The sequence below is a fragment of the Pygocentrus nattereri genome, chromosome 6 (genome assembly GCF_015220715.1).
Source record: "Pygocentrus nattereri isolate fPygNat1 chromosome 6, fPygNat1.pri, whole genome shotgun sequence".
Taxonomy (NCBI): domain Eukaryota; kingdom Metazoa; phylum Chordata; class Actinopteri; order Characiformes; family Serrasalmidae; genus Pygocentrus; species Pygocentrus nattereri.
Window position 1 is genome coordinate 26153841 of NC_051216.1, and position 24092 is coordinate 26177932.

General features: G+C 41.0%; 1 protein-coding gene across 1 annotated transcript; it reads right to left on the reverse strand.

Moving 5' to 3' along the window:
* Positions 1-539: 539 nt before the first annotated feature.
* tbx15 (T-box transcription factor 15) lies at positions 540-23652 on the reverse strand. The gene is made up of 8 exons (XM_017704558.2): positions 23154-23652; positions 18043-18220; positions 14882-14983; positions 10861-11032; positions 6018-6185; positions 5552-5616; positions 4061-4158; positions 540-2502 (listed from the first exon to the last, which is right to left on the reverse strand). The coding sequence occupies exons 1-8, from the start codon at positions 23356-23358 to the stop codon at positions 1667-1669; spliced, it is 1824 nt and encodes a 607-aa protein (XP_017560047.1). The 5' UTR covers positions 23359-23652; the 3' UTR covers positions 540-1666.
* Positions 23653-24092: the final 440 nt, after the last annotated feature.

Here is a 24092-nt window from a genome sequence, read left to right on the forward strand (position 1 = left end):
AAAAATTATCCACATCCAACCAACCCAATCTTTCCGTACTTTTCTCAGAACAGGTGGCATAGTTATAAGCATCATAAACGACAAGGTTTAGTTGTCATTCACAATAGAATAGTCTTTCTTCTCTATATTAAACAGAAACAACAGGGTTTATCATTTGTTATATATTTATTTAATTTTATATATGTATTTATTTTCAGATATCCATGAACTTACTCTCTTTGAAGCACATGGCTGTAATAGAGACATGTGTTTAAGGTAGACATTGATTTTGCTGTAAAAGTGTCTTGTACTGCTTTAGATTCTGAGGATAGGAGCGTATTTGTGTTTTCTTAGTTTATATCCTAACAGATCTGACTTTATTTAACAAAATCCTAACAAAAATGTTCAAACTGATTTTGTTTACAGGCCTATGACCTTGACTATTTACATTTTCTGCATATCTGCAATCAAAATTACCACACTGTACTGGTTTATGCACTTATTTCACAATAACCATCACATCTTTCTGCACAGGCTGTCCAAGAAAGGTGTAAACAATATAGATACTGTATTGAATTGTTTATTTATTGAGGTTTTGTGCTTGGCACCTGTACAGTTTTAAAGGTCTATAAGGATATCTGCTGTCCATGTGTGTTTTTTAAGGTCACCATAACCTGGCCATATAACTATATTGTCACTTAGCATTAAATACTTTGTTATCTACAGCACTCCAAAACATACTTTTATTACTCTGGTTTCCTATTTTTCCACACAACATGAAAACTTGTCTTGCGTGCACTCTCCATTACTTATGTGTTTAAAAAGGTAATCCACTCAAAATATGGATAGACAATTTCTGATAAAATAGGCAAGATGATTTAGCAAAAACAATAGTCCTTGAAATCCAAAAATCAGTCACTGCATGCCAGTGTCCTTCAGGTGAACTTTACAAAAGATGCAATTTCTATTGGTGTTAACTGTATGCTTGGGTTATTCTGCATCACTGTGTTTCATCTTGTTGAACATTTCTCAGTTCTCCTTTTATCACAGTCCCTTTATTTGGGAGACATCACTGCTGACATTCTCTGCAGTTTCCAGTTCTCTGCCACTGTTTTGCAGTGAAGTAAATGTGATATAAGATAAACATAAACAAAACATAAACAAGGTCAGTTTTGAGTGTCTCTTTTCACAAATGCTAATTGAGATAAGAAATGATTCACTGAGTCCATTTATTGCACCAAATCTCACTAGAATCTTTCAAGAGCACCCTCATAAGACAGAGACTTCACTTGCACCAATACAGCTCTGGATTGAGGTTGGAAATTGTGAAAGTAAAGAGGGCAGGTCAATATCGGCTTACATATATGCCTATTTGGGCAAGTATCATTAAGGAAACAGACATAAATAACATATCTAAAGTCTGATTAGGGAAATTTAAGGCCTGGACATATTGAGATGATGAGTTCCCGTTTTTTAAAGGAGTGCTCTGTACCTTTGTACATCAGTGACGAATGATGATGGATTGGATCTTCAACCACAGGCAAGTTGACTTGCTCTTCTAAAAATAGATCAAAAATCTAATTTAAAAAAATAACGAAATTCCATAAGAGCTGAGAATTGAACTGCTATGGCTTCTTGCTGTGATGGTGCACATTACTCTGTTTTTTTTTTTTTTTTTCTTTTTCTTTCAAACCATGTGCATGGACATTTGAGAGGAGGAGCCATACTGGCGGCCATCGCAGGCCACAGCCCCCTGCTGGCTACTGGTGGGATTTCCGATCATGTGCATGCTGTCCATGCTGCTGCTGGATAGGTATTGGCGCTCAGCGAAGGCTCCGGCTGAAGAGGAAGAGCACAGCAGGCCTGCCTGAGGTTTCTCTGGGCTGGCTGCCAGGCGCGGTGAGGCTGGGAAGTTGTATCCGTACAGGTTGTAGGGATTGTGCAAGGAAAAGGCATTATATGAGCCTTGCTGCACATGATGATGGCTCCCAGTGAACATGTGGGTGGAGGAAGGTGAGGTTCCTGGGGAGGAGGAGGAGCCAGAGGCTGAGCCCGCCCCTGCCTGCATCACGTACTGGAGCTGGGAGGCAGGGAAAGATGCCAGCTGGCCTCCATAAGCGTCCATCTTACCACCACCACCGCCTCCACTGCTACTGCTGGTGGCCAGCGAAGCGTGAGTGCTACCCTGCATACCTGCTGCTATTAAAGAGGAAGTTCTCTGAGGCAAAAAGGTGTCTGAAGGCTGGCCGGACGTTACGCTGCCACCTGCTGTTTGGAGGCGGCCATAAGAGCCTTCAGCCAGTCCCCCATAGCTCTGCAGGGCGGCCATGTTGCTCCGGGCGCAAGCAGGATACTCAGACAGACCCAGGTTGCACAGCTGGCTTTCCCTGCAGCCCACATTGAAGGTGTTGGGCGCAAGATGAAAGGTGGGAGGAGAGCAGGAGGGGGACAGGAGGTGGGCGGCGCTCGATGGAGATGGCGTACCAGTGCTGGAGGTAGTGGGAGAGGTGCCAGTGCTCCCTCCTGAAAAAAGCACAGTCAGCCAAAATAAAAATGGTAAGTAATACAAAACATAAAGCCATACGGTACAAACACAAATGCAAAAATAATACAGGATACAAAGACATACTGTATATGCACATAAGACTTATATATAGCACGTCAGAACACATCCAGAAGGAACCAGACAATCAGAGCCAGCTCTAAAAACAGGCACACTAGCCAACAATCATACTGAGAATGAACTCTCATTTCAATCTGGGAGCAACAAGCAGTCGCAGAGTCTCCTAAGGGCAAAGCACTGCATCCTAAACATCCTCCAGGAATAAGAGAGGGCCTGTTCAAGATCGGCAATAAATGCCACTTGGAGGCATATAATGGGTCATATATCTCCAGAGCAGTAATCTGTAAAATCTCCTCACTCATAAATAGCTGACAAATTCCCTTTAATATTCAGCTATTATCTAAGAGCTGAAATCATCTCAAAAAATACTGTGTGGCAAATGTCATTATGTGAATGTGGCTTGAGTTTAGAATTGGATATCTATAAAAAACAGTATTCATGATGTAGGCACATACAGTTAGAAAGAAGGAGAAAAGACGCTTGGCAGATGCATCACAAAGTCAAAGTCTTGGAATACAAATGATCACTGTGGTACATAAATCACATATTTCTTTATTAATGAGAATTTGGCCAGAACCCATTTTGCTGTTATCGGAAAATAAAGAGTGTATGGTAACGAAGGGTGGAAAAAAAATCATGCATTTCAAAACAATTCAGGATTCGCAGTCTTGGCTGCGGTTTGGGCCAGCTCCATATGCCTTCGATAATCCAGCTGAGCTGTGCTGGTTCTGTTCTGCTGGCGGAGGCAAAGCGGAGCTCAGAGTGATGTCATGTTTTTCCCCCTGTTGTTGAGCAGGGGTGAGAGAGGCTTCAGAGGTGCTGGGGGAATAGCTGATTACTCAGAGAGAACTGCCTCCAGTGTGGAAGTGGGAGCGGCTCAGAGTACCAAAAGTTCATCAGTGGTGCTAGAACTTTAATTAACATCCAATCTTTTTGGAAGAGTTAGTGATGATAAACAGATGTCTGCTCAGACAAAATATTGGCTTCATGTGCCTGTTACTCTGCAAGAGAGAACAAATAATATTGCAATATTGCTTGTCAGGACTTTGTTAGATGTTAGCCCTGGCTAAGGAAATGGGGCAGTAGCTATTACAGAGCTGTTTATCCAAGATGGGTCCAATCATGCTTTGCAGCTTTTCTGGCACTGCAAATCAATTTTGTGACTTTTGACATGGCATCTCATTTTTGTCCAATTTTTATAGGTTGAGAATATGGGAAATACTGAGAAATATAGGTAAATAATAAAGAAATAAAGTTTTTTTTCCTCTGTAAAGTTAGTTTGAAGACAGCACTACTATATTTGCCCTCTGTGATTTGTAACATTATTATCATGATGACACAGTAAAGGCATTTTTCTAGAACTATATACTATATATAAAGTGAAGCCACTTAAATATATTGACATCTGAATTGAAAAAGAAAAAAAAAATTGTTTTTCCCATGTACAAACATACACACCTTGCTGTTTCTGCATGTTAGTGAAGTCCTCAAACGTAAGCGTCCTCACAGGTGGTCTCCAAAAGGCATATGTTTCCATGATGGCCTCCAGACCAGTCCTGTGCAAAAGAATGTGACAATGAGAATAGTGGAAATGAGGAACACTGAAAATACAGAGGAATACAGGTGCTGAACAACTCATGTACAAGATAAAAAGAAAAAACAACCAACCAAACAAGAGAGAAGTAAAGCAATGAGAAGAGAGGGAGGTAGAAACACAGCGTGAAACAAGAGAAAGTGTCAGATTGTGTGCGTGAAAAAGAGAAGGCGCGACAGAGAGAAGGGGGAGAGGGAGAGGAGGAGAGAGGGAGTTAGCGGAAATCAGAGCCTGTAAAAAGGAGCAGCTTTTTACTGTGCACATAAATCTGGGTGATGTTTCATCTCGGCTCTGTACACGGCTCTCCTTCCTGTGTGATTTACTCCCCTGTGCTGCTCCCGGCCGAGGCAGGGGAGAGCGAGCCTAACCCCGTCCCAGGCCGCCCTGGTCCACACCACACCACTTCCCTTTAGGGGCTGTAACTCTCCACTTACTGCTGCTCGTTAGGCACACACGCTAATAACATGGACCGGCTTTGGCCACAACTGTACTCAATCACACAGTAATCCTTCCATACCAATGGGTCAGGATCTGATTCATCAAAATAAAAAATAACATGACTGAATGCAGGCATTCAAATTGATGGAACTGCCTGTAAATTTTGGCTGAATAACAACTATTAGACAAATCTACTGGGTTTGATCCCACAAGCAGTAAAATGTCCTTCAGTATACATAAATGGAACTGTGGGTACTTTGTGTGTAATTTTTCTGTTTTCAAGCAATAATATGAGTTAAATAAGGATATATGTGTGAGTAAATATATTTTCTCTCTATAAATATCTTACTCCCAAATAATCTTTTCATCTGTATTTTTCTGCAATGAAAATCTATTGCTAGTTCATAAATCAGGCCCTCTATTGTTTGAAAAATGAAAAAAGATGTCTCAAATATCTGTGCCGATAATGCTCTCCAGATGGCAGCCTGCTTTCATGTGCTGAGGGCCTGCTCCAGCCTTTCCCTCCTTATATGATAATTCAGACTCACATCTTACAGTGATGGAGAGAAACAGAGAGTGGAGTGAGAAGCTTGCAGGAAAAGAAGGTGGAACAATACAGGAAAATGAAGAGCGGATGAATGACACAAGGAGATGGAAATAACGAAAGAGGGTAGGGGTGGGAGGGGGAGCGAGATGGCCCTAAATCAGATGCTGCTATCACAGATCAACCGAGGTTTTCTTGGCAGGCGAAGGAGTGACTGAATTTTTTTTGTGGCAGGACATATGGGATTAAGAGGATTCCCTGGAGGATTATTTCCATATTAAAAGGCCCCGTTTGCAAAACCTGTTTATTTGGTCACACAGCATGGACAGTACAGTGGAGGGCTCAGTTACATTCAGAGCTCATGAAAATGTACCTATTTCTCCCTGAGTCCCGGAATCCTTTCGCAAATGGATTGCGGTCAATCTTTAGCCGGGTGATCTGTGAGAAAAGAAGAGGAAACCAAAATTAATTTATGTTTCTATTAAGGATAAAATAATATTAAGTCAGCACAGCCTGTTTCACAAAAAGACTATCACTTTCACTTTAAATTCCTTCAAAACATTTGGTCAGGAAAGTTGCAGAAGTGCAGAAAATGCTAACTGCACTGTTTGGAAAGTTTCTCTACACTCTTTAAAGAAGAGGTTTCTTAATAGTTCTTGGCTTGGACATATGGCTCCAGAAACACCCTTAATGGGTATAGAATCCTTACATTATGTGGCCATTCTTTGCACTTGCACATTGTATGGTTCTTTATGGGGAACCAAAAGTAGTTCTTCTATTGCTCCAGTGAATCCTTTGTTGGCACTTTAAGAGAGTACTGAAAGGTGCTATATTCTGACCTGTTGGTTTTGGTAAGCTGTAACTGTGGTGAAAACAGTTTCGGGGAAGCTGAAGGTTTTCACTCCCTCCCCATTAGGCACTGGTTTAGTCGGAGAGAGCTCGCTGCTGAAGTCCTTCCGGATTACATGGACACGAGGTTGATATTTGTGCATGGAGTGTAGGATGATCTGCAGGGGAAAAAACATGATTTATGTTTGATATTTGTGTACAGATATCTGTACAGTACTATGAAAAAGACCACCTTTCATTTATTTAATTTCCAGTCAAAATGGACATTAAGTAAATTATTTTTAGGAGATACTTTTGAGAGTATTAGATATAAGATCATCCACTTGTATACGGAAGGAGAAAGTCATAAGAAAGGAAGTGGAAAAAACAGGTTTTCAAAACTTGTATCAAAAATTCTAAAAATATATAGAGAAAATGGGGCTCCTAATAACCACGCAAGGCTTGGTAGACCACCAAAACTATCAGATAAACAACACTTCAAGCTGCACTCTTGATTGAGATCTGGGGAAAAAAAAACAAACAAACAGGTGTTTCTGTGCATCCTTTCACAGTGAGAAGACAACTCAACACTATGAGCCTGAAGGGATGGGTACCCTCTCAAAAAAAAAGGACCTGAACTCTCTCTTGGGTCTTCAGTTTTTAATTCCACTGAAATGATATATTTTAAGTATATACTTTAAACTTGTCTCCATGCTTTTGATTTTATTGTTATGTTTTAAGACATTGTTACACAGTTAAAAAAAATAAAATAAAAATTAAGGTACACAGTTAGACCTTGAAACCATTTCTATACCTTTGAGGGTACATTTACATTGTTTGTACCTTAATGAACATAAATGTTCACAGTATATTTTTTCTCTGACAGTGTAGAAAAAAAGGAAATAAAAAATGGAAAAAATGGCAGGTAAAAAAGAAGCTGCTAATGTTCTCAGAACAATGGACTGACCACCCCAGAGAGAGTGCAGACCTCAACATCAGTAGATGTGTCTGGTATTACTTGGATCATGAGAAGCAGAAAATGCAGTCAACTTCCAAGACTAAACTTTGGTAGTGTGGAAGAAAAAATAATTCTCTGCAGATTTGTTTGAAAAGATGAAAGTAAACTTTTCAAAAAGAATAAATGCAAATACATATTTTGTTTTTTTTTCCTGACACCAAAATAATTTAGAACTTGTACTTGTTTTGACTGGAAATAAATGAATGATGCTTTCTGACTTTTGTACAGTGTTTTTTAAATTCATCTACATTCGTGTCATCATGTATCCCAATGAATATGAAGGCCAAAAATGGAGAGTCATGAGTCGACCCACATTCAGCCCACGGTGAGTATTTCACACCTCTGCACCGGCGTCAGTGGCTACAGCCTCCCCTCCAGCCTTTAGTCTGTTTTTCATTAATCCCGGTGTCAGAGGGGCTACCCTGGGACAGCTACAACCAAGGGGGTCAAAATAGAGAGCAGAGGGATTTGCAAAACAACTCCAAAGATTGGTGACAGTAAATTTAATATTCCTACCCCACTGTCTTTACCTTATCCAACTGCATGGCCCAGGAGATCTTAAAGCTGCCTCGGGGTAAAACTATACCACCTAAACTCAGGGGAACCTAACTACACAGAGCCAAGAGAAATGTGCAGAACCGCAATGAAAGCATTAAATTAGACTTGACTGAGTATAAGACATACTTCAACAACAACTTAAGAGCACAAGTTTCTATCTGACATAAGGTTGTGCTAGAAACCAGTAGTTGCTGTCATCATAAACCTCATCACTGAGGTGAGGAAATCTTACACGAGAAGGAAAAAACATCAGCATTTTATTGCAACTTGTACTCTCTATTTATATTTAAAATATAAAATAAAAATTAAACAACTACAGATGGTAGAGTTACAAAGTTTTGAAATTACAGTGATCAAATGGAAATTTGTGCTTTTTAAAATTTTTAGAAGCTTTCATGGGATCACTTGACGCACTAGTACAGATTTGCTGTCTTGTGTTTAGACCGCAAGGCAATCGTTGGTAATCAAGACTTATTTTAAAAATACATTTATATTTGTGCATGCAATGCTCCTTGAGAGATTGGTCAGTGTGAATACGAGGAAGAGGAGGGTAGTTAAGGAAGGGGTGGATATTCCATCATAGCGAGGTGTCCCACACAGGACGTTCCACTGTTAACTTGCACTCCACCTCTCCGCCTCCAGGCTAACAAAAAATAAAGTCTCTTTTTACGAGGCTGTGGTCGAAGAAAAAAGGCCCTTCTCCCATTTCCAAAAAAACACCAGCCCTCTGGCGCTCTAACACCCACATGTTATTACATTTGTCAGAATGGTAGAGCGATAGCATCAGCCATTCAAACAAAAACATCTCCATATGCACAGAAGATGCCAGTGGAACTCGGCATCACCTTCATTTCAGACAGCCATTTTAAGCATTTAAAATGCAGAGCAAGTCTCAATCCTGGCATAAAGAATATATGTCTTGTTAGGCTCGGAACTAAGAATGTGGGCCTTGAACAGATGCACTGACTGCTTCGCATTTCTGAAGGCCCGATGGTCACAATAATCAAAGCAATCTGACTTCACAGACTTGAAGAAAAGCCTTAGACTAGCTTTTTCCCATTGCTGTGTCAAAGCTTGTCATATTCAATCCCAGTCAAGAAAACATTCAGGAATAGAGGCCAAAGTGACTTAAAAAATAATACAGCAAATACTAACTTATTCTCTCTGTGATGAACTCTCAGCAGGCCTTGTAGCACAACACTTAATATCTTTTCTGGAACTGTGAGACAAGCTCCATCAGGCCTTTCTGAAACCATACTGAGCCCATTAGGCATGTTCGCCTTGTGTCTCTCTTTAATGGAGTTAGATGTATCACCCCATTTTTCTACATCTCTGTCATTGTGATGGTATATATCCATGACAACCCAGCAGGATGTCACTGAGTGCCATGTGATGCTCCCTCAATAAAACCGTTTCTGTGCACTCCAACAAAGGGAATCGCATGCGCAGAGTGCTCTTTATCAAATCAGGGAAAAATACTTTGGACAGTCCAAATTACAGCAAGGGTCAGTCAGTCATTCTCTAAGTCAGGTTTATGACTCAGGGTAAAGGTAATGAGATCTGGCTGGCACACTTGAGTGCAATTCAAACACATCAGGAAAAAACATGAATATTTCTCGAAACAACACAGCGGGCCGTACTCTGCTTTGTAGCCAGTGGTCGTTCAATGCGGACACATAGGAAGCATTAGTCAAGTGCATTCGAATCCTTCGTTTTCCTTTTTTCGCCAGTCCCCCTGAGTGTAAGTTGAATAACATTTTTCTTATGGAAAGAGGATACAGATGTCAGGAGAGTCCATAAGGCATGTGATCCATCAGCTAGCGTCTGGGTTATGAATTTTGTGGTGTGGAGGTGTGTGCTAGAGCAGGTGCACAGCCAATCCCCTCACTCCACTCACAGGTGTGAAAACACTCACCAAAGCAGAGTTCCATTACACATGTGAGCAGTTTATAGGTGAGTATTTGTCCTGACAGGTACTTCGTAATGTAAACTGCAGAGTAAGCTTCATTAAAAATCATAGATCTGACTAAATAAAACGTGGGCATTTTGACTTTACTTGAAAATCATTTAGTTTACATGCAACATTTCCATTGCAAAGTTGAGAATACACTGAAAACTATTCAGATAATTATGCTGAAATGCCCAAAGATGTGGACATCTCACTGTAATATTTTTTGCTGGGAAAAAAACACTTATTACATGTTGTTATGTTTACAATGTATCCTTGCAGATTCTGCGACCTCTACTTTAAAAAAAAATTCTAATGTCATTCTGGGTAAGTGCACTGAAAAAAAGTAATGCACTGAATTTGATTGTAATGTGCGCATAATTTCCATATGCATAAAATATATTACTATGGATGCACTGATATAGGAATTATGGGCTGGTGCTGATCTGCATCTGCTGTAATGTTTATTTCTGTAAAATGAATAAAATGTAGATATTGTAGTGTTGTAGCCTAAATGTTCTGCACTTCCACAGTGCATTACATCATCAAATATTGATTACATCTAAACAGCTGATATTTTTTAACTAATTATTTGCTAATATAGATATAATTGCCATCATTTTGCATCCCTACACATTACATCAAAATCATTTATTGGCAAATATAAGTAGACTGAAAAGAAACAATGCCTTCAAGTACACTGTAAAAAATGGCCTGTCAGATCAACCTAAAAAAATTACTTCATATGTTAACAAGTAAACCAATTAGTTTTATTTAACCTAAATAAATACTTTGAATGAACAATTCTTTCAATCAGCATAATTTTTTGAGTTTAATAAAACTAGTTGCTATTTACTACATACACTTTCCTTCTATTATTTTGTTCCCCTGATGCCCACTTATCAGAACCTCTTCATCCCTCAGATTTAAATAGGCTGTATTTTTGTTACTGCGCTTTTAAGACTGATGTATGTAATTGACTTCTGTTCTGACCACTTCCCCATTCTGTTCTGACCGTTTCAGAAAGTGTTCTAGGCTGTAATACTTCTTAGGAATACAGCTCACATAGGTTATGCATAAATATGTTTGATTTGTGACATTCCCAAAACAATGAATTCAGAAAGGGCTATTTTTGTAGCTTAGTTTCCATACATGGAGAGTACGACCTGGGGTAGGTACAATGTTTACAAAACAGTGTTTAAAAAAAGTGAGGATATGGCCCTTTAAGTGGATATGAGTACCCATTTCAGTAAATTCAACACATAACACTATTTTTCAGTGTGGATCTGCTGAAGGAATAACAAAAGGAATGTAAATGTGTTAAACTCACATGGCCTTGGTCATCCAGCTCATTGTTGGTGAGTTTGAGCTTGTCAAAGCTGACCACCTGTCTCATCCACGTGTCTCCGGAGGCCAGTGAGTCTGGGTGTATATAGACACGTGGAGGCACAGGAGAATCCGCATTTCCTGCAACCATCCACTTCGAGCTGTGATACACATACCTGCAAATGCAGAGATATGATATGAGATACAGTCATGCAGCACATTAACCAATTTGATACCCTATAACTTTATAATGGACCGAATCAGAATCCATGGCAGGAACACACTGTGCCAAAAAAAAATCCCCTGCGTGAAACTGATGAAAGTGCAGTGCCAGCGTCAATATATATACATAATACCAAATACCTGAATAAGAAATCAAATGATTCTCTCACTAGAAAGTCCTAAATTAAACCTCTGCTGTAACATCAGATATGCAATTTTTAACCTTTGGGTCTGCTCCCAGCCCTCTCTGTCTAGTTGTTCTCAGTGCATTCTCCATGCTGACTGCTCTGAAGGCTCTACACTCTGCTGCCTGAGGCACAGCTGGTTGCCTTTAGTTCTGGCTATGAGCACAGTTGAAAGTGCTTAGCTGTAACGCCTTTGCCAAAGTCATCACTCAGCCCTAAAACATGGACAAAACGCTCATTTGGTCCTGTTGTTATTGCTTGGCAGTGCTAAACATCCTCTGCATACCCCTTACATCCCCCTACAGCAGCCTTCAACAGACTTACACACGTATGCACTCCAAACATATTCATATACATATTCAAAATATTCAGTTCATATATTGTACAGTGCAAGGGTCTTAAGCACTTAATTACATTTGTTTAAAATGATTTATCCTGGCAATTAGTGTTTTTGCCTTTACAAACACCATATAGAATTAGAATAGATACAAACAAAAGTACTGCCAAACATAGTAGTAGTTGAGCTTGTTCGAAAAAAAAAGTGTGATTTGAGATTTTTCCTCAATGCCCGAGCCATCACATGGATTTATTCAATTCCGTCATCGGCCCACTTGATTTCACATCGTTGTTATCATATAGCAAAGTGTTCAATAATAACTACATTTTATTTGTGGCCTTCCACACAGAGATGTGGTATAGATGCTATCATTTATGTCCATTTTATTTATTTATTTTTTAACATGCCAACTAGGCTTTACATTGTAGGAAAATTTCAAGATGAATGGTTCAATAGAAATGCTCCTTAATTACGTGGAATATATATTTTTTTAGATTAGCTTCCATAGTAAATTATCATGTTTTCTTGCTTCTCCTGCAAAGATACTATTTTGGACATATACGGTTTTGTTCACACAATGGGTAGTTGTTACTACCCAGAATAACAGCCTTTTCATTGGAATTTTCTCAGGTGCCTAAAGTATTTACACTACATATAAACTGTATATATAAACAAAAGAACAATGATACATCAATAATAGCCATATACCTATACCAACCATCACCCCCACCCCACCCCCCAACACACACAGAATACCAGGCGTTTCTGTAATTTCCTGTTTGGAGTGCTGTTTAGGGTTACGCTCTGTGTAGCAGGGAAAGTGTTAAAGAAAGGGGAAACCTAAGCCCCCAAACAGTGCTGGAAATTTGATTAGTCTTCTTTCATCTTCCATAAATCTGCCATCTGGCACCAACACAATCGATAAAGATCCAACTTTATGTGACACCCTTCTGAGAGCCTTGGAGACATAGCTGTCCACTTTAAAGCCGTATGTGCATATAGTGTTTAAACAGGGCAATGAGCAAACTAAAAAAAAGTAATTAAAAAGAGATCGATTGTCTTGCAGTGAGTTCTTGACAGAGTTGCCTTGCATGGCTATTACGCCTCTTCTTGTGAATCTACATGCTTAAGTCACAAAAATGAGAGCGAGAGAGAGAGAGAGAGAGAGAGAGAGAGAGAGCGAGACAGAGAGAGAGAGAAAATAGCTATATATATGCATTGATGAAGTCCAGAGAGAGAGAGATCCAAGGAGTTGGACAGTTCTGCACTTTCCTATTTGTGCTTTCAAAAGTAGACCATTCCGAACTGCCACATTAAAGAGAAAAAAGTAATTCAAGAAACACATAAAGGAAGATTTAACAAGTCTAGCATAAACTCAACGTTCCTTAAAAAAGGCAGTGTGCCTAAGTAAAGTGAGTAAATTCCAATAAAGGCTGCATTTCCAGACCCAGGCCTCGAGATGGATGAAGCATTCCAGTGACAGCTCTGTGCTCCGTTTGCAAAGCCTTGTGGTAAATTCCCCAGCCAGGGAGAAAATCCCATTTAATTTTACAAGATCTTTTGGCTTCTAAAATCCTTGGTGATATTTGGGGGCCCTAAATGATTCTCTTCAAGCTCTGTGTTGCACTCTTTGAATGACTGTGATTCTATTTTCGGGAACCAGATTAATTCAAGCTTAATTTGAAACTTGAATAAAGACAACTGGCTCAAATACAGTCATACTGACATGCAGCAAATGTCACAAAGTCATAAATTGTTTTAAAGCTACCTGTAACAGCTGTAGTGCTGTGGTGTCGCATGCTTATTTCGGTCATTATCAATCCTCTCAAGTACTACACAAGTGGTGGACCATGTTTCACGCTTACGGCACCCGCTTGGATAACATAAAACATTTTCTATATTGTTTAAACCTTTAAGCAACTTAAATACCATAAAGTGACAAAACGCCAAAGGAACAGTGAATAATAATATTCTCTCTCTTACATTTCTTCTATAAATACATGAATAAAATTATCTCACTATTCACAAGCCTTGAAAAACGAAGGAATTTCAGCCTTCCTGGTGAAAGATCTGTAGTGTGATCCTAAATCCCTTTACTCCTCTCTAACGTATGGACGAGAGTGGATTCAGGTTTTTCTGGAACTCTGAATTTGGTATAAAAATACACTTTTGAGGCCCAGTGTTAAAAAAACTATGTGTTTAATTTGTCCTGGTTGAGACATAGTGCTCACTATGATCTCCACTGAAAGCAGAACCCTCATAAATCACCACTAAGTTTAGTTATGTTCATTATAATATGATTGGATCAATGTGTGACAAAGGCACTTGTTTCAATCCAATTATTTAACCTGTTCTTTTTGAAGACTGAGAACAAATGCATTATTATAAAGCCTACATGTGATCTTGGGTTCTGCTGAGATGAAATGGATCTACTGCGAGTGTGATGGAACGTTGTCATGGTGCAGCCGTAATCACAGAGACACACTAAACCGCCCTCGCTGCTGATACAGCAACTCAGCCGTGACTGCTCTGTGTATCTACTGCTCCTGCACGCCTGCCCTCACACACACACTAGTGCACTGTGGTACAGCTCAGTCCAGTGTAGATTCATCATGTACAGCACTGTGCAGAAGTCAGAGAGCCCCCTTTATTTGTGTCATTTCCAGCCAAAATGTCCATTATGAACAAAGTAGTACCATTTCAGGAGATGTTTCTGAGGCTATTAGATATGAAGTAATCCCAGTTTCCAAAAGATCAGTACAGCCATGCCTAAGACCTTGTATTGCACCAAAACTGTTACCATCAGCTAAAGAGTAACTAAAGCTTTCATCTTTAAAAGGGAGGAAGAAATCAAGCATCAGATGTGAAAAAGTCCACAAGTATTTCTGTGAGGAGACAACTCAACACTATTAGTCTGAAAGGGTGTGTAGCTGTCCAGAAGCTGATAATGACCAAAAAAATCAACAGAACACAAAAACTGGACATCTGTGATTATATGAGTCTAAATGTGCAATTGAGATTATTTGGGTGCTAAGAAAGAGCAAATGCAACCAACTTACTCTGAACTTCACACACTTAAAGGCCATATTGACTCGTGATCTCAGACTTTTGCCCAGAATTAACAGTGGAATTAACCAGCAAAGGAGAGTAATTCTCTCTAAAGATGAAGAACTGATGAAGACAACAGACCCAGTACCCTTCTTTGACCATTTCCTTTCATCGTCTCTGGTTCTCTGTTCAAGCAGAAAAATCTATACATTCGGACGTTCTTATATGCTCACCTGTATCGCTTGTTGTCCACAGGCACGATGTCCATGGCTATGTAATACTGCTGATGAGGATCCAGTCCCACTATTTTAACCCTCATGGCTGGAAACATTCTCCTGTAAAAGGAATGAATAAATGAATGCAAACACCGTGGGGTCCAAAAGTCTCACTACACTGAAAATCTGCCATTTTTTTTCATTTAAACCTGTAAATAAACAACCCAACGTTATAGAATTTTGAAATACTTGTAATGAAGGACAGTTATGACAATTAAAATGAAGAGGAAATGTTTGAAATTCTGCACTAATTTTAGGTCACTATTCAAACTGAAGCAAATTTGTGAAAGTGACCATGTTATGGCCTGTGTACAAAATGGTCAGATGTTTTATATCATATTCCTTTCATTGAAGCTCATGTTCAGAAGACTCTCAGGTGGATTTGATCTACTAATCAGAGGCTTTTGCATAAACTGGCTGAGTCAATGCTGCCCTGAGCCCAGGCAGTCATTAAAGGAAGAGGGATATGCCACCAAATATGAAGAAACTTTGACTTTCAGAGAAACATTCAAAGATTACCTGAAACAAATTGCTATGCAGATATTATCATTTATTAATGAAAAACTTTGTATTAAATTAGAAAGAAATGCAAAATAGTAGCATTTTTATCAGTGGTCTCTGAGTTTGTAGATCTCACTGTATATACATTTTAAAGTAATTGAGTGATTTTTTCCAGGATTATAAGAAAAGTCAAGTTTAACATAGTGCTAGAAAATCTACAAAACCCCCAAATGTATATATTTTTGTATGTGATTACAGTAGTGGTGGCAGAGATTCGGACAATTACATAAAGACAGTTCAAAAAAGACCAGCATCTATATTAGCAATAATATTTCAATCAGATATGATTATACACTTAAACTTGCCTGTGACAGTAAAATAAGGGAAATAAGGGAGAAATGAGGGGAACAGGGGTCTGAGCTGGCGCTCTCTCGCCGTTTCCACTCTCTGAAACGTCAGTAAAATTGTAGCGAACAGTGAAGAGAAGTTGAAGAGAATTGTAAGGCAGAGTGGACCAGCTCCACACTTTACACTTCAAAGCGCTTTTTCTTTTCATTTAAACGTCGTAAATCTCTCGGTTTATAATGAGAAAAAACTGCTGCTTTTCCTCTCTCCTTCTGTCTCTCTGCCTTTCTCTCTGCCTCTTACTTTCTGTCTCTCTCTATGTCTGTCTCTGTCTCTCTCTGTGTAGCTCAGAGCAGAATGAAGGTCTGAGTGGACACAATGTTTTCCTGAAGCTGCAATTAGTCTATTGTTCGTTCAGCACTTTATTTCTGTGTTTAATTGTATGTAGTTTTTCCCAATAACGTCAGTTTTGTTTTGCTGCCTTTCACTGATGTGTGTCAGACTCTGTGAATATGGATCTGGATTTGTGGTGCGGGTTCAGTAACAGCGTGTAAAGGCAGAAATCCGTACTGACTTAGACTTCCACAGCTCGCCGTGCACACTGTGCCTTTTATTAGTAGGACATTAATAGTCACTACTGTACTGCTGTATATTAATATTATATATTAAGCTGCAGAACAACACCCGTGTTTAACTCATTTGATTAACTAGTTTGATGAAAAAAAGCCAGAATTTGGTCTAATTCGTCTAAAGTGGCTGAATATTTTAGAGTATATAAGAGTTATGCCTCGGATGAACATGTAAAATAACGTAATAATAATAATAATAATATTGTCATTATTGTTATTATTATTATGTGTACTTTTTATACTTTTTATTCAGAATCAGTTCTGTATTTCCTGTTAGCAGTCACCAACACTAACCTTGATAACATATATTATATATTATATAAACTCATTTTCTAGCCATGCTTTGATCGTTTTTTAATATTTCGTCATATTTCTCTGTACTGAAGCGCGCGCTGGGGCTGCACTAGCTGTTGTGTTCACACCTCCATTTAATTTGAGCGTCTGGAAAAGAACCGAAGCACTGAATGTTCTTTATTCACATGTGAGAAATGATTGTCTGAGTGAAAATAGGTTAACACGTCCTCGGCGGAGAGCACACTATTCTAATACACAGTCACTGTTTATTTGCTGAATTTAACACATCGGGGAAAAATTGTAGCCTGTGCAAAGGTTATGGCACAGTTTATATTTTATGTTTTATTTTTATTTTTTAACATATTAAACTCAGCAAAGACATTTTTTGCAGAAACAGTGCCATAAAATGCCGTGTTTTCACTCGCACTGTCGCAAGCTTCTTTCAATTCGTAACAACAGTGAAGCCTCTTTTTATTGCTGTACGGAACCATTTTAAAGGGTTCTTTAAATAATCATACACAACTGTTTTGTTTTTATTATAGAGAGGAAACATTTGACCGTGTAAAGAACCTTTTACGCAACTGGCGCACTGCCTTCACTAAAGAACCCTTTGAGGAGCATTTTTTACCACAGCGCATTCTGACCAGGGTGCCCAAACTTTTGCGTAAGACTGTACATCAACACAATTATTGCCGAAAGTGAAGGAACGGAAAGAGAAACTGCTGGTGTGGTGGGTGTCATTCAGAAACCATGTACAGAATGAGATGAACTCAGTGCGGCTCCTCCGTCAAATAAACACAAGACACATAAACGCGGGAGCGGCGAACAGAGTCGGTCAGTCTGAGCGATGCTCGGCTTTAAGCAGCCTCGCTGACGGCGTTTCTGGTGCTCTCCTGAAGCTCCGTTCTTCTCTAGGGCTGCGCTTAAATGCTCGACTTGAGCCGCAATTGTCGCCCAAAAGAGCCGGAACAGTAAACCATGTTTTAGAGGGTTTAATGAGGAGCGGCCCAGAGTGTTCGGAGTGCTGATGTCCTGCAGGGCTCAGTCTCGGTGTCCGGAGCCCATATGCAACGCATTAGCACCCGGAAACGCCCAGTTTATTCCCCAACGACAGAGGACACGGGGTGAGTAGGGTGAGTAGTGTGTGTGTGTGTGTGTGTGTGTGTGTGTGTATGTCGCCCCTTTTTTTATGCCACCGTCTGTGGTGGTGAAATATGTCTTTAATAATGTACAGCACAGTGCCAGTGTAACTGCTGCCCCCCGCACGGGGCAGGAGGTTTTAAAATCTAGATTGTTTCTCTTTTCAAACAGAGTGAGTTTGCAGTCCGCAGCGCTGAGCTGCCCTCTTACCGCCCCGCCTTGGTGATGATCATCTCTGTGCCGATGTCGTGGAAGCGCTTCCACAGATCCGCGCACTGCAGCTCCACCTGAATCTCCTCCATGGAGGCAGCGGCGGCCGCGGGCTCGCAGCACGAGCCTGAGACCACACCCTCACAATCCCCCTCCGAGCCCGGACTGCCCGCCGAGTCTGAGGGAGACAGAGAGAGACACACAGACAAGGAGAGAGAGTTAGAGAGAGACGGTCGGACTCACATCACCAGCATTAAGTAGTGGTTCTGGACTGAGAAGTGAAAGCATCATTTTTCATACACCTTTACAGCACAGACTGTTTATAAATATCTAAAAAATATCTAAAATAAAATATCTAAAAATAAAATATGCTTGGCAGTGCAACCATTGAAACATTAAAACCATAAACATAAAAAATAAAAATACAACAATGATATTAATAATAATAATACATAGATGTCATACTTCCCTTACTGCCGATGATTTATTTATTTATAAAATTGTTACACAATAAAAAACAGTTTGTTATGCAACCGTTTTTATTTTTAGTTTCCTGATTTTTTTTTTTTAAATAACGCTCGCTAATTTACACGGTAAAAATAAAGGATCAACCTGATTTAAAATAAGGCGATGTTCTTTCTTCTGGAGCAGATTTACACGCCATCAGCCGCTCATTACAACCAGAGCTTTCTAAAAATTCAGCTGCATCTCTCTGAGACCCATCACACACAAGATGAGCCCTCAGACTAAGATACAGTTAATGTGCAGGACCGACTGATTTCTGAATGGACGGAGCTGAAAATACTCACTGCGCGATAAAAATGTAGCGCGCGCTCTAAAATCCTAAAATAAACCGGCTGTGTTTAAACAAACATTTCGTCCCAGTTCAGGTCTTGACAGAATTTCAGTGAATAAACTACACGTTTTTCATGTGTCATACGTTGAAATGTAACCAAAGACTCAGCATTCCAGTACAGAGGACGCGGCCTTGAGTGCAGACCAACATCCAGTCTGGTGTCTGAGGAGCGGCCGAGTTCTGCTGTAGGTGCGCCTTATTTATGCGCTGTATTCCTCGTCCTGCACAGAGGCTACTCACATGGGGCAGATTGTTTTGGCAGTACACACAATGCAAATGAGGCTGCACAGAGACTGGCCAACAGCCCGGGCCGGCCCTGTGTGTGTGTGTGTGGAGCCTTCTGAGGACACGTGAGTGAAAGCTCATCCTCTTCATGCAGATCGTGCATGAACATCGTGCCCTCTCTCTCTCTCTCTCTCTCTCTCTCTCTCTCTCTCAGTATTTTCCCTCGACTTAACCTGCCTCTGATCCAAATCTACATCAAGACCAGCGCAGCCAACTCGCCACATACTAACAGCACCAGAGCTGACCAGAGCAGCTGATGCTGATGCACCACAAACAGTGCTTAAAATCGAAAAGCAACTAATCCGATACGTACAAGAACAGTCGAGCTCAAACAGGCACAGTGTGGGAGAGAAGCGAGCAGTGCTTACAAAGTGTGAATCGGAATCTCAATCAGCGAAAAGGAGCTGCAAACACTGTGAGCGCCTTCAGACACACTCTCAGTTACACCTCAGCGCGCTGTGGCTCACACGTGCTCAGAAACATCGCGATTGTTATTATTTTGAATATTAACAATGTGTTAGTAACTGTTTTATGTGTCTTCTGTATGTAACGTCAGATAGATAGATAGATAGATAGATAGATAGATAGATAGATAGATAGATAGATAGATAAATAAATAAATAAATAAATAAATAAAGGGAGACAAACACACAGATGACAATTCTAAACCTAGTTACCCATATAAAGATCAGATCGACATGATTAGAAATGCGCAGTGTGAATTAATCGTAAGTCAGCGCTGAAGATGCTCTCTCTCTCTCTCTCTCTCGCTCTCTCTCTCTCTCTCTCTCTCTCTCTCTCTCTCTCTCTCTCTCTCTCTCTCGCTCTCTCTCTCTCTCTCTCTCTCTCTCTTTAAAAGCAGGTAGTCTGTGGGAATGAACTGAATCTGATTCCGCGAATTGAATTTGACTGTAATGCGGTCGAGCCGGGCTGTTTTTTTTTACTCGGGTACGAGGCGATCTAGTGAGCATGAAATTTCAGGGTAACCCAATGCAGCAGGAATACAGACACCTGTTTCCGCTGGATTCCCTTCAATCCCGAGCAGGAGAGAGGCAGTAAAAATAAAGATTAAACCCCTTTTAGGCTGCACACATCTGTCGTCTTTCATTAAAGCCTCCTCTGTGCGGGGTCTCGAACAAAAAAGACAAACATCAGATTGAGATGGTCCTGATGACGCCACACTGTGATAATATGAGGAGCCTCTTCAGGAGCGCCGTCAGAGTCCTACATCTTCATATCCCTCTAGAGTAACATTAATGAGGAAATACTAGGAGATTTAAATGGTGTTTGATTGATAAAAACTTTGATAAATCAAAGTTAATCAATCAAAATAAATCATATTTTACATGATTATAATGTTCATAAATTCTGAAACATTCCATCTTCAAATGTTAATATGATGTTACGGCAGCATTAATAAATAGATTAATGCGGAAACATTTTAACAAATAAACACTCAAGATTAGATTCTCTCCGCGTCTCCTGAGCGCAATTTCATTTTTACAGCACAACCTTCATTAAGATCACACGAACAGAAACACCACCGAAAATTAAAATGCAAGCTCGTGAATAATGAAGAACTCCGATCAGCCTGCGCTGTAGCACCGCAGTCCATACACAGATAAAAATGCGAAAGTTTAATCAATTTGATCGTGTAAATCAGAGGACGCTGAATAAGGACACGACAAAACGACTTTTGTTCTGCGCCTAATTTAGCGCCTAATATTGTTGTGCGGATAAATTGACACATTTCAAAGGGCGGTAAACACGGGAGTGTGTGCGGAGTGTGTGAGCAGTTTCGGGCGCCCTGGGGAACAGATAAGATCGACTCCTTTATTTTCTCCGTTCCTCGCCGTGATTCCTCCACAGCACTCCACAGCGCTTTATCCCGCAGTTCTGTTCACGGATAATAGCAGGTGATTGTTTCACTGCGTTCGCTCAGAGGAACAGCAGACGCCGCACACAACCAGCGACCTCCTCTGAATCACACACAGCTGAGCTGACCCCCTGCGTGAAGGTGCAGGTCTCTTCTGCGCCGTGTTTGATGACAGAGCGGCGAAAAACGCGTCTTCCAGGGTTGAGGCGAACTTTCAGAGAGCAGAGGTGAAGCTGCTCATATCCGGCTCTGCTCTGAACACGACCCCGTCACCATCGGATACACTCACAACTCAAAACATTACACCCGTCTAAGAAGATTTTGACATTTTTAAAAGTTTAAATGTAAAAGAAACTGCGTATTTTAATTGACGCACTAAGTCGTAAAGATAAAGGTACGAATGGGGCTGAATGTTATAATGTGCGGGGTAAACTGGCTGTGATGAGCTCTGAAAGGCCTACAGTCACTCCTCTCGCACAGCCCTGAAAACACCGAGCCCGGGCTGTGACACAGCTCAGCGGAGAAGACATTCGTTAAAATAAACCCATAAACAGCCCCCCACCCCGTCATCGCCCCCTTATTAATTAAACGCTTCTGATTAGAATCCAAATTTAACCAAATGTAAATATAAACTAAACTGTACACTGGCCCACTAAGTTACCTCAGCTCAATTTACTTATAACGATATTTTTTTCCTATAGCAGTGCTCATCCGTCTGTCTGTGTTTCAGAAGCAGTATAATAATCATTACTGTAAATCTGCTTTAATGAAGTGTAATTAATATCCACAGCAGTCTACTCACCTCTCTGAGAGCGCGAGCGCTAAACACCGCTCTGAGAAATACCGCGCATTGTTTATATTTTCAGCTTTTCCTCAGATCGATGGTCATGTTATTGTTTTAAAGCAGGCTACATGTAGGACGGTGGTGGTGAAAAGGCTGGAGTTCAGTCTGCTGAGTGAAATCGGGATCCTACAGGAGGCGGACCGGTCATGGAGAGACTAATGAAGTGCTGACTGGAGCAGCAGCAGTTCAGCTCTACAGCTGATACACACACACGCGCGCACACACACACACACACACACATGTGCATGTCCGCCTGCCTTCTTAAACATGCAAGTTCACACACACACGAGGCCTAAACTCAAAAGCGACCTGAAACCTTGGACCAGGCCGAACTGGACAATGTAGAGGAACATAAAGTGTCCAGGGTGGAAAAGCTGTGGGCGATTAAGCTGTTTTGGTTAACTTCTCTGTAAAGAAGTGTCCCTCCATCTTTCAGGGTCTTAGACAATAACGGCCGTGTTATAGTTCCCTGTCTGTGTTATAATTTTGAAACTAAACACGCAATTGATGGAGATGAAGTATGGCGTAGTAAAGCTCAGAGTGACTGGAGTGAGTTCTTCAAAAACACAGCGGTCAGCGCGATCTTCCATTTAGAAATTGGAGCTCTTTAATCAAAGTGTTCATTTTGAAGGCATTTAACTTGAATGAAAGCCGTTATATGTGAACAGGATAGTTCTGCAGATCCACGTGTATTTCTACGAATTATGACTAAAACCTCATTTCTTCTGTCTCAGCATTAAAAACTAACATTTGTGAGTTCAGACCATGCCTTCAACGTGCGGCGGTAGCGTGAGGGAGAAAGTAAAACTAAAAAACTGAACTAAAATGAAAATTTCAAATCACGTCGAGAAAGCATCCTCCCTTCATTCCACGGCCGGTCGATAAATTCTCGCCTTTAAAACTAACGCTAATCACTCAAAATAGATTGAAGTGTTGCATTGATATAAAAGCACGTGAATGAATATAAAAACGTTATTACATGTTTTATCATTTAAAACGTCTGAGTGAATTACACAGCCACTGTAATGTCATTTTACAGTGGTGCAGACACCGTATAGCTGCGTGCTCTGTTAATGACTGTAAAAAGCGTTCAGAACTACAGGCCCCAAACACAGGCCTGCTTCGGGCGTAATAACCGTTTTCTGAGATGATATTTCCATTCTTACTCAGACTAACGTGCTCAGAAACATCGACCACCTCGCGAGTCTAAGTGTTCCTGTGGAAATGCAGATGAGCCGCGGTGGACTAACCGGGGTCTATATCCAGACAGTGCGCAGGGTCCTCGGCGTCTCCCAGCTGTCCGTTGGCGGTGAGGCTGTCCATGGAGAGCTGCTGCAGCTCCTTGTCCTCCCAGCCCCGCAGCTTGCGCTTCTTGTTGGAGCCGATCAGGGCCTCCACGGAGAACGCGTGCGCTCTGGAGCTCAGCGCTGCGGCCGAGCGCCTGCGGTCACTCATCTCTCCCTCCACTCACACACTCGCGCACACACTCACACACACACGCGCGCGCGCGCGCGCAAACACACACACGCGCACACACACACACAAGACGCCTGCAAACTTTCAGCGCGAGCCAAACTCTCCGGCGAGCAAAGTAATCCAAAACGAGAGTCTACTTCGTACTTTGTACGCGCCTGAAAGCGTCAGAGGCCATTCCTGAAGAGCAGCGGCGCTTCCACACCTCTCCTTCTCTTTCCTCTCCTCACTCTGGGCTTTGTCTCCTCTAGCTCGCCGCTCTGTCGCTCCGCTCGCTCTCCGTTTCTCTGTCTGTGTCTCCCCTTCCTCCCTCTGATTGATACTCACTGCTGCTGAAGTTTTTTTCTTCCTCCAAGCGTTGAGCCTCTAACTCCTTGCCAGCCCCTCTGCAGCCAATCAGCAGCGCCGAGGGGGAAAGAACCAAAACACGGGGGCCAATAGAAAAAGAGGACGAGAAACAACTTTCATCTGCGGCTGCAGAGTCGCCCCACAGCCTGGACACGGGGAAAGCACTGTTAGAGCTCATTTAGCGTAGAAAAGGGAGTTTCAGAAAAACTAGACTTCAGTGACCTTCGTGCTGAAGCAGATCATTTTCTGAAAAAGGGGAATTTCTCCGGGTTTTGTAATTGTCTCGTGCTAATATTCCTACTGAGCTGGATTTTCTCGCTGTCAGTGCAACATTTCTCAGCTCAAATACAAAGAATCGATCATTATCA